The sequence below is a fragment of the Dendrobates tinctorius genome, unplaced genomic scaffold, assembly GCF_039654945.1.
Source record: "Dendrobates tinctorius isolate UK_male_01 unplaced genomic scaffold, ASM3965494v1 ptg000677l, whole genome shotgun sequence".
In the NCBI taxonomy this organism is placed as follows: Eukaryota; Metazoa; Chordata; class Amphibia; order Anura; family Dendrobatidae; genus Dendrobates; species Dendrobates tinctorius.
In genome coordinates, this window is record NW_027362325.1 from 38,380 (window position 1) to 50,701 (window position 12,322).

Sequence of the window (12,322 nt, forward strand, 5' to 3'; positions counted from 1 at the left end):
TATCTTTCTATCTATAGCTATCTATCTCTATATCTATCTATCTATCCATTATCTATTTTCTATCTATCTCTATATCTATCTACCTATCGATCTATCTATCTATCTATATTTCTTTCTATATCTATCTTTATATCTATCTCTATGAATCTTTCTATCTATATCTATCCATTATCTACTTTCTATCCATTATCTACTATCTATCTCTATATCTATCTATTTCTACATCTATCTTTCTATCTATATCTATCTAACTCTATATCTATATATCTATATAGCATTATACCCTAAGAGGGGGTGCATTATTCCCTATGAGGGGGGCAGTATTATACCCTATGAGGAGGCAGCATTATACCCTATGAGGGGGGCAGCATTATACCCTATGAGGAGGGCAGCATTATTCCCTATGAGGGGGGCAGCATTATACCCTATGAGGGGGGCAGTATTATACCCTATGAGGGGGGCAGTATTATACCCTATGAGGGGGGCAGTATTATACCCTATGAGGGGGTGCATTATACCCTATGAGGGGGTGCATTATTCCCTATGAGGGGGGCAGTATTATACCCTATGAGGGGGGCAGTATTATATTCTATGAGATGGCTGCATTATATTCTATGAGATGGCTGCATTATACTATGTGAGGGGGCTGCTTTATATTCTATGAGGGGGCTACCCCAACTCCTGCTACATAATTAAGACATGTACAACCTTATATTATACCCGGATATTAGCGTGTTTTACCGCATAATTGGTGGTCTGGTATTTAACTCTGTGCAGCTACATAGTGGGCCCCAAGAATGATTTTCTCTGGTGGGCCCAAGGTGTTCCAGTCCGACGCTGGGCCGCAGCCTAACTTGCGAGACTCGTCTGAGTTTCTTGCATGTTTCCGGCCTTAAGTGCAGAAATGCTGAAGAAAATCTGTAATATCAAAAATGTGACGTACAACTGTCCGACTTGAAAATTGGGTTAGCATGGAGGTACGAGTGGCTTGACAACTGTTAATGGTAAAATAGGAGGCGATACATAGCAGTGTCCTGAGACTCTGGGAGTGTCCCCTGTGCATTTCTTTTCCTTCAAACACCTATGTCTCCTCCACCTACAGCCCCAGGCAGGCAGGGAGGAGAAACAACGATCACGGAAGTCAGCTCTCTCCAGAGACAGTTTTGTGACCAAACTCACCTGGAAAAGAGGACTGACTGGGCTCTCATGGAATTGGGCGCATATCTGACATTTAACTGAACTCCGAGGATTTGCAAGTTCTTATTACAAGTGTCTGTAGGTCTCCAATCAATAATAGTGAACTGTCCCTTGGTGCACACCAAGGAATTCATATTCCTATGGACCAGAGAGCCCAATCAGTATGGTGACATTTAATGAAGACACTTGGTGACTACAGACATGTACGAAGGGGATGACCATTCGCACGTATAGTTCAGTGGGAGCTGGACTTCATTCTGATCCTCAGGAGTAGACAAAATTTCCTGGAGGAGTTCCAGGCACATAGGACACCTGACACAGCAAGATGCAGGTAAGAACTGATGCAAAGTTTACCTATTTTTCTTAGGCCTCATTCAGATGTCCATTTTTTTCGTGTACAAGAAAAATACAGTTTTTCATCCGAGACGTTTCAGTTCATTTATTTTTTGGAGGACTATAATGGGCATGAAAATACAGGACAGGTAAATCTCAATAAGACCTAAAAGGCTGTATTTGACAAGCTGATAGTGGGTACAACTTCTGCTAACCATATACTTTAAATATACTTAGCATAGGACTTTGTTCTCAAACAGCACTCTTGATGCAGTCAAATTTCAGCCAAAGCAAGTAGGGGATTCAAAAACAGAAGAATTAAGGGAGGTTTCACATACAGCAGGGAAGATTTACTATTGTGAGTGCATCTGACAATAGTAAGGTGTATTAGACCTATTTACTATATGTTTTAATCACTCTTTGATGACTCTGTGTCATACCTTTTTCTCGCATGAGAAAAAAAAATGATAAAATTTTCCAAGCATTAGGTCTCAGCCAGACGTCTATTTTTCACATACAGTACATATTATTTGTGTTTTTCACTGGAGAAAAGGGGACACCAAGCACAATAGGGTCTTATCCTATGGAGGAAAATCTAGGCGAGGGAGCCCACAATTGAGGAATCAAAACATATCAGCTGCTACAACACCCTCAAGCCGGGGGAAACTCAGATACAGAGGGCCAAAATTAAAAGCTTGGATAAAGTTGTGGGCCAAGCTTGATTTTCCTTAAAACAATGTCTACAATTGAGGAAGCTTTCCCTTATCAAATATAATGATTAACTTTTTCATATGGAAACAAACTTCACGGGGTTGTCCCACGAACAAAGTCCATTTTAATTATTAGATCTTAGAATAAAATAATGGAATAATATGTTATGTAAGAGCAGTAAAAATCGAATGACCCAATGGCCTAATTTAAAAATGTACTTAAAGGATAAAAACCTTGAATAATACAGATAATAAAGTATGATGCAAACAAAAGTGTCCCAAAACACAGTATGATACCCCCACAGTGACTTCCTTAACAGTACTGTCTACACTCACGGTATGATGATCCTACTGTAAACCCCACAGTACAGTGGCCACAAAAAGTGCTCCATACGACATAATGGCCTCCACATAGTGCTCCATACAGTATAATTTCCACAAAAACATGCTACGCAAAGTATAATGGACCCCAAATATTTCTCCATACAGTATACTTGGGCCCTGCATTGCATTCCATACAGAATATTGCCCTCACATAGTGCTCCATACAGTATAATAGGCCCCACATAGTGCTCCATACAGTATAATGGGCCCCATATAGTGCTCCATACAGTATAATGGGCCCCACATAGTGCTACATACAGTATAATGGGCCCCATGTAGTGCTACATACAGTATAATGGGCCCCATGTAGTGCTACATACAGTATAATGGGCCCCATGTAGTGCTCCATACAGTATAATGGGCCCCATATAGTGCTCCATACAGTATAATGGTCCCCACACAGTGCTAAATACAGTATAAAGGGCCCCACATACAGTAGGGATCCATACAGTATAATACACCCCACGTAGTGCTCCATACAGTATAAGCCTATGTTCGCTGGTTGTGTTTTTTCAGGGGTTTTTTTTATTCAAATTGTCAGCTGTGTTTTACAGTACTAGCAAAGTCTATGAGATTTCAGAAATCTCATGCACACAGCTTGATTTTTTCTTTTTTTGTCTTCAGTAATTTGTGCATAACCTTGGTTTTTGCAGAATACAGCATGTCACTTCTTTGAGCATTTTCTAAATCAATGAGTGATGCAAATAACGCTGAAAAAAAGCTGCAAAAACACAAGTATCAGTTTTTGCTGTGTTTTTGATGCCAAAACATGATGAATTAAACAAATAAATTAATACCCACCTCTGCCTATTACCCTGCTACTCTGGTCTCTTCATGATGTCCTCAGATCCTCTGCACATATCTATACAGCGAGCGCATTATAATGAAGGCATTGCACCCACTGCGCTGAGATGTCAGACGCAGAAAGGGAACGAAGGGAGAGGGAGCATCAGCTGACGCTTCTTTCTCCATCATTGCTTTAAACTCTATGAGCATTTAAGATGCCGATATAGTTGAAAGTGCGATGCCAGGGCAGGTGCCCGCCTGGTGTCGCGAGCCAGATATACTCACCCTGCAGGCCAGAGTTTGACATAAGTGATGTACAGCAAGTAGTAGGAGAATTGGGGTGGTACTCTACTTTGGTTTCTTGAATCCATCATAAACAGTGCACATTATCCCTGAAGGTGGTTTGCACATTAATGACCGGGCCAATTTTTACCATTCTGACCACTGTCACTTTGAGTTAATAACTTTGAAACGCTTCCATGGATCCCGGTGATTCTTGCACTGTTTTTTCATGACATATTGTAATTCATGATAGTGGTAACATTTATTTGGTATGACTTATGTTTATTTGTGAAAAAAAAAGAAATTTGGCAAAAATTTGGAAAATTCCGCAATTTTCCAGCTTTGAATTTTCATGCCCTTAAATCACAAAGATATGTCAGACAAAATAGTTATTAAATAACATTTCCCACATGTTTACTTTACATCAGCACAATTTTGTAACAATTTTTTTTGTTAATAAGTTATAAGGGTTAAAAGTTGACCAGCAAATTTTTCAAACAAAATTTACAAAATTATTTTTTTATGGACCACATCACATTAAAAAAGTTACTTTGAGGGGTCTATATGATAGAAGATGCTCAAAAATGACACCATTCTAAAAACAGCACCCCTCAAGGTGCTCAAAACCACATTCAAGAAGTTTATAAACCCTTCAGTTGCTTTCAAAGGAATTTTTGGAATATGAAAAGACTGAACATTTAACTTTATTTCACAAAAAAATTACTCCAAATATATAAAAAAAAAATTACATTGGCAACGGTAACAGGAAAAAATGGACACCAAAATTTGCTGTGCAATTTCTCATGAGTATGCCGATACCCCACATGAGGGAGAAAACCATTGTTTAGGCGCACGGCAGGGCTCAAAAGGGAAGGAGCATCATTTGACTTTTTGAATGTAAAATTTCATGGAATCATTAGCAGACATCATATCCCATTTAGATAGTCCAAGATGTGCCTAAACAGTGGAAACCCCCCACAAGTGACCCCCATTTTGGAAACTAGATCCCTTAAGGAATGTACTTAGATGCTTGGTGAGCACCTTGAACCCCCAAGTGCTTCACCAAAGTTTATAACGTTGAGCTGTGAAAATAATAAAATCACATTTTCCTCACAAAAATGTTATTTTAGCCCAAAATTTTGCATTTTCATAAGGGTAATAGGAGAAATTGCACCATACAATTTGTTCTGCGATTTCTCCCGAGTGCGCCGATTCCCCATATCTGGGAGAATACTACTTTTGAGGCACAGTGCAAAGCTCAGAAGAGAAGAGGAGCCGTATTGGAGTTAAGAATTTGCTGGAAGGATTTGAGGGTGCCATGCCACATTGGCAGAGCCCCTGAGGCAACAAAACTATATGTGAATTCACTTTACAAACTACACTCCCAATGAATTCATCTAGGGGTGCAGTGATCATACTGACATCACATGTGCCTCACAGAATTTTATACCATTGAGCGGTGAAGAAAGAATAAATTACATTTTTAGCCCCAAGTTTTTAAATTTTTTTACAGACTAAATAAAAGGATTTTTGTACAACAAACTAAGGTCCATTTTTTCCTGAGCGCGCCAATACCTTACATGTAATCGGGAAATATTTTTCAGGCACGGTGCAAAGATCAGAAGGCAAGGAGCGCCAGATTTTACTGTTATGGTTTGCAGGTGCCATGACCCACTGGGAGAGCCCATGAGATGCCAGAACAGCAGAAACCCCCCATAAGTGACCCCCAATTTACAAACTACACCTTTCAATGAATTCATCTCGGGGTGCAGTGATCATATTGACACCATGGGTGTGTCACAGAATTTTATACCATTGAGCAGTGAAGAAAAAATAATTACATTTTTACACAAAAAATTGGTTTTGGTCAAAGATTTTACATTTTCACACAAGAAGTGGGTAAAAATGGCAACCAAATTTGTCCCACAATTTCTACTGAATGTGGCAATACCCCATATGTGGCTGTACAGTACTGCAAAGCCATACGAAGAGACTCTGGAGGAATGGAGCGCTATTGGCCTCCTGGAGTGCAGGTTTTCCTAGAACAGTTTGAGGACTCCATATACAGAGTGTGACGACAGTCTGTGAATCTGGGCTGCAGTAGGACAGCACCCCGAGTAACCCCGAGACCCTTAACCCCTAAACAGGGATCTGGAATTGTAGCAAGGACCAGGGGGTAGCTGTCTAGGGGAGCAGTGGACCAGAGCAGAACGGTTGTCAAGGGGTTAAAACTAAAACCCGTAATCGTGGTCCGGAGACAGGAGTCGGAGGCCGGCGGGCAGCAGAGGTACAAAATCAGCAGGCAGAAGAAGGGTCTGAAGTCCGGGCCAAAGTCAGTAAAAAAACCAGGAGGGCAGCAAAGGTACAAAATCAGCAGGCAGAAGAAAGGTCAGGAATCCAAGCCAAGGTCAGCGTCAAAAATCGGGAGAGAGGCAGAGGTACAAAAACGGCAGGCAATAGAATGGTCAGAAATCCAGGCTGAGGTCAGAGTTAACTATAGCAAATCACACAATAGCACGCAGGGGAACCAAGAATATATCCGGCGGCTTGCAAGACCAGTCCCAAGGTATTTGAGGGATCAGGTCATCCCTCACAGGTTTCCGGACTGATGAGGTCTTTAGGACCGCCCCCAAGACTAGGCCAGATGGTGATGCAGTAACCCCCTGATGACTGACAGAGGGGCGGAGCCTGCACCCACCAGATGCCTGCGCAGGAGCCCCTTCTCTGTCACCACCATCACCCACGGGCGAACCACGGCGCCTCCCAGTGTCTGAGGCAGGAACAGCCGTCCCTGAGTCTGACGGTGAAGTGACGGTCTGGCGCCTCCTAGTGGCCGAGACTGGAACAGCAGGCCCGGAGTCTGATGGCGACATGACAGACCGGCACCTCCTAGTGGCCAAGGCCGGAACAGCAGGCCCCGAGTCTGGCGGCGACATACCAGTCCGGCGCCTCCTAGTGGCTGAAGCCAGAACAGCAGGCCCTGAGTCAGACAGTGACGTGACACAGAGCCCATAAGTGCTAGAAAAGCAGAATACCCCCCTCAAGTGACCCCATTTTGGAAATTATACTCCTTTGGGAATTTATCTACAGGTGTATTGACGATTTTGACTGTATGGATATTTTCCAAAAACAAGCAGCAATGAATGTTACCGAGTGAAAATTGCAAACTCCCATTGTAGTGACCAGTATGTTGCAGTCACCAATACGTTATGCCCAGCCCGTGCTTCTGGAGGCATGCACCCGCAAGGCAGCGTCTCATCGCTTCAGAAATGCCAAAGGTGTGGACGCTAGATGTGGTTTAGGTACCCTGTGGGTCTCACAAGGGAGGGGGGCATTTGGATATGAGAGTGGAGACTTTGCTGAATTTCTTTTGGCGGGTAAGGAGCCATTTCAATTTTTCAGAGCCTTTGTGCTACCAGTAGCGAGGAAGCCCCCTATATTTTCGTTAACATATGAAAAGACCTCGCAGCAGAGTAGGAGCTGAGTGTCAGGCGACTGTGCTCCAAGCCTCTCACACAGAAAGGATCGGAGCACAGCTGCGGAGGAGGCGGAGAAATGAATTTCTCCATCTCCTCCATTGCCAGGGTCAGCGAATATCGCTCAGCACTCAGATGATATCCGAGTGATGTGCTTTGTCTCACTCGCACTCATAGACTTATATGGGTGCAAGTGAGCCTAGACTCGGCCGAGTGTCAGTGACAATCACAGCATGCTGCGATTTCACTCGCTCGTAGAATACGGCTGAGGAAAAAAAACACTGATGGGAGCTGCCCCATAGGTGAATAGTGGTCCGAGTGCTATGCAATGTTTTATCGCATAGCACTTGTCCGTATTCATCGCTAGTGTGACCCCGGCCTTAATGATAAGCTTGAATAAAAACATGTGACTTTCCAAAGGGTTTTTTATTGGCTTGGAAGTGAGTACACCTTCAATGAAAAGAAAAAAAATGGAAGAGAAAAAATTGGAAGCAACTAGGATGACACCTGAGAAAGAAAATCATCCTGCTTCTGTTGGATGGTAACGCAAGGATGCGTGAATCTAGCCTAATACTTGTTTTATATACATGGAACATTTTCTGCAACTATTCAAACATTTTTCAGCGTGGTATTATAGCAATTCTATAAAATGCCATGTATTCTGCTATTTGTGTCATTTTTCGTATCAAATCAAATAAAGAAAATATCTAGCAGTTTTGCACCATTTTTACAAAAATGTGAAAATGAACGCATTAAACAACGATCCTCAGTAATGTAATGTCTATGGTGAGGTCTACAAAAGTGACTTATTTCTGTTATTGAATTAGTTAATAACTACAGCTCTCCATTGACAAAAGACAGAATTCCCCTTGACTGCAATAAACAGGGGCCGTAATATACACACCCATGAAACATGGAGCAAAGTCAATAATTAGTGCACATGTGGCAGACAGCAGCTAAGGATGTTCTGCATTTTGTATTATGGCACTAACACAAGGTTCATGTAATATGTTTGTTCTTGCTTTGTCTGGGGAGGTATTCTGTAAAAACTTACATTCAGGCATGCCCCAGGATTTACCTGTAGAGCTCCTTTCAGCCTATGGGTGTTGGAGTGTCTGGGTATATGTCACCATACTTAATGCTTCTGCATAAAATAAGTAAAAATATATCTATATTGCTCAGATTCCCTTTTTTCAAAAGGAAGTCAGCGGGTAACTTATGTAACAAATTGTCTATACGGTGTGCTGGAGTCTTCCATTGGAGGCTTGAAAAATCTGCAGACGTACATCTCCGATAGGCTCAAAGGGATTGTCCGTTCTTAGGCTACAAGTCTGCAGTTACTTTATGTGATTGCAGACTTGTGCGCTGTGAGGATTCTCTGGTGCTGGCTCCAGAAGCGGACGGTCACGTTACCGCAAGTGTGAGATTTACTTATTTCCGGACAAATTCTGACTAGACGTGTCTGGCCTCACTTAGTACTTTTGCATCGAGTGAGGCCTCTCACATCTAGTCGGCGCATTACCGCATGTATGTAAATCACACACACCCTCTGCTATCAGTTCATCCTCACAACGTGCAGTGCAAACAGTGAGGATTCATATGGAGTGACTGCAGACTTGTAGCCTACGGCCGGACAACCCCTTTAAATGATATGTGAACATAGACTTAGGGTATGTGCACACATAGTTTTTTGTCTCTGCGGATTTTGTAGAGAAACTGCAGGAAATCCGCAGGACAAAGTGCTGCGGTTTTTCTGCGGTTTTGCCCTGCAGTTTTACACCTCATAATGGATGAGGTGTAAAACAGCAGCGTTTCTGCACCAAACAATTGACATGCTGCGTTTTGAAAACCGCAGCAAAACCGCGTGGAAAAAAACGCAGCATGTGCACAGCTTTTTTTTATTTCCATAGGAAATAAAGGTACTGTACAATGCAGCAGAATCTGCTGCGTTTCTGCAGAGCCAAAAACGCTGCGGAAACGCAGCAGAAACCGCAAAGTGTGCACATACCCTTATTGTGATCAGTGTAAAAATTAAATTAATGGTAAATCCTGCAAATGCTCGAATTTAATATACATCACCTGATCTCAACCGAGGGGAAGAGTCAGCTTACTGGTAAATAGTAGTGACGGGCAAGCGTGCTCGGCAGTGCTCGATACTCGATCAAACATCGGGGTGCTTGATGGAGTATCGAGCAGTGCTGAGTATCGCGTGGTGATTTAGTGCTCGAGTCCCTATAATAAGCTAATTTGAATCATCTGAGCCACGCGCCACCCTGAAGCTGGGAATTGCCCTGCTGGGTGCGCAGGGACTCCTCTCTCAGGCGGACTCTGTGAGTTGAAGAACTCTGGGGACTTGTTCGATGTGTATTGCCGTAAGAAGCTAATTTGAATCTTCTGAACCACGCACCACATTGAAGCCGGGTATGTCTATCTGTCTATCTATCTCTATCTATCTCTTCTGTCTACCTGGCAGTTGAGTGCAGGTCTCCCGGAAAAATGCTTGAGTCGTTCATTGACTTACATTATGCTAGGTACTCGAAATGAGCAACTCCGAGTGTCCGACCTGCTTGATTCCAGTACCGAGCACTCGAGTAGTTTATTGCTTGATCATCACTAGTAAATAGAGATCACAGTCTTATATACCGTAAATTGAATGCTCGGACATTTCACAGCAGAATTTGGAGCAATCTTGGGGGGAAAAACTGATCCAATGTCCAGAGGGGAAAATCAAAAAGACAAAAAAAAATTATCTTTATTGTTACAATTAAAAGTCCATCTTATGGTAAGAATGAATAATAACACTGAAACGCGTAGGTTTGCTAATGTTTTTTTGCCTTTGGTAAAGTCCAAAGTGTAAGATGAACTTTTAATTGTTATAATAAAGATACAATATTTTAGTGTTCAATTTTCCTAGCTGGACATAAGACTCATTTTAGAAACATCATTTAATCTCATTTTTATAAATGTTTTTGTTCACCAAGTTTGCAAATATCTTCAGAAAGAAAAAAAGATTACAAGAACTCTAGGGACACCTATTGGATGCAACAATCCTAAAAGTCAATATCGATCCTTTAACAAGCATTGCTACGTGGCTTAGTACAAGAAGCAAAATCTGAAACTACTTTTGCAGATACATGTTTTGGGGTAGCAGCAAATTTATCCTGGACAACCTCTTTAACAGAGGAGGAACTGCAGCACTTTCTCATTCAAAAGAATTAGGCAAGTTGCAGGTTTTTGCGCAGTTGAGTGGCAGGGAAAAACTGTTACCAAATAGTGGTCTTGAGAAAAAGACAGTTCAGTCTCAAAACACGTTGGAAAAAAACTGCAATATCTTTGGAGCTATTATATTCCCAGCAGTGCAGTAACCTATCTTTGATGATTTCCCTCTCCTTTACGCCAAAAGGTTCCCAGACTCATGATATTTTTGGGCCCTTATCGAGATTTTGTATTGAAGCCCACAAGTTATTCTAGTAGTTACAACCCTGAATCTACTTCATTTTTAGGAGACAGATCCCCATGAATCATAAGGCAAATATCCTAGAGCTATGCCATCACTTTATAAGATGGAAGTACTACTTTAGGAAAATGTTCAGTACATATAAGATAAGGCAGAATTCACTATCTGCTTTGTGGGCTGAAAATGCTGATCAAACTCCAATTTTCTCAGATGTGGAGAATAAAAATAAAAATACTCCATTTTCTCCATTCGATCAGTCCCCAAAAATCAGATCGCACTGGGATATCATCAGAGTGCTGTCCAATTTTTTTCCATGGACCCATAGACATGAATGGCCAATCCAATGCAACTTGTGCATGACCCCATAGATTAATATGGGGACAAAAGCTATCCGTCAAAATGACATATAGCACTCATCTGATTTTTTACGGTAATGTGCACAAGCTTTTAGGCTTATAGTCCATTTACATGGACTGCCTAGTGGCATGATATGACCTATTGTCACGCTGGGTGAGGGAGGACTAAGTGCACAACAGAGGGGTAGAGGGAGGGGGAGCCCAAACACTAGGGAAGTGGGGAGTGGAGACCCCTATGCAGAACTAAAATCGCCCGGTCTGCCCTAAACGTCCCTATAAAGGTTCTACACCAATCTCTGAGCAGGAACCTAATTCCTGCCTGACCCTAGCGATAGGCCCTGGTTAGGAAGAGGATTGGGTAAGCACTAGTCAGTCCCCACTACAACTAAAGACAGAAAGGGAGATGAACAATGGAACACTTAGCTTGAAAACCACCGAGATGTCATGTGAGCAATCCTCCAAGAGTCTTTTGAGAAGGTACAAACTGACTCTTAGTACTTCCAACTAGACAGAGACAACTAAGAGCTAAAACCAGCTACATGCTGCAGACGTGGAATGAATATAAACCCTCAGCAAAGGCGTCTAATTAGCATCAGAAGGTGGAGGTAACTGTTGGGTCCTAAAGGGAGAGAGATATCTCTCCAAACAGACATACAAAAATCAAGAAGGTGCTTAAGCTAATCGCAAAGATCTTCTACAGCCGAATCCAGGATGTGTCAGTCACCCCTGACACACCCGTGACACCTGATAGGTAAACCTTAACTGATCCATGGTCATATAAGGTCATATAAGTAACTGTTTACACAGGCAGACCAAAGTACACAAAGCGCGCTAATAATCTAGGCAGTGCACGTTCTGTTTACATAGAATGAAGCACAAAAGATCATTTCACTGATGAATGAGCTTTTTGCTTGTTCATTAGGTGATCAACAGTATATTAACATGGCAAAATAATCTTCAAATGAGCGCTTTAAAAATGGTTGCCCACGATTATCTTGCATTCTAAATGCAGCTTAAGTTTACACCAGCATTTAAAAAAATTGTCCGATTATTCATCCGAAAAAAAAGATGATTTGTCATCTGTATTGTCATCCGTATTTCATTTACTTTTCACTTGAACAAAAACTTGAATAGGTGAGTCCCTTCTGAAGTACGGGAAAACGAGTGCATGTTGGAGGTAGTTCAAGAACAGAGATTGTTATTCGGATGGGCCAAGATGTCCCACAGGCACAACCTGAATAGAAAACCAATACAAGAAAAAGTGACACGTTAGCCCTGTGCCCCATCAGCGCTGGTGTCACTGTCTCCATCTTCAGATGTATAAGTAATCAACATAAACTG

General features: G+C 42.0%; 1 protein-coding gene across 1 annotated transcript in view; it reads left to right on the top strand.

Annotated features, from left to right (window-relative positions):
• The first annotated feature begins 1,103 nt into the window (after window positions 1-1,103).
• The window catches only part of LOC141079538 (anoctamin-9-like), a 107,246-nt gene continuing 96,027 nt past the window's right edge, over window positions 1,104-12,322 (top strand). The window contains exon 1 of the mRNA XM_073565349.1: window positions 1,104-1,528. Coding sequence (XP_073421450.1) covers window positions 1,523-1,528 — 6 coding nt within the window. The 5' untranslated portion in view covers window positions 1,104-1,522. The remainder of the gene's footprint in view (window positions 1,529-12,322) is intronic.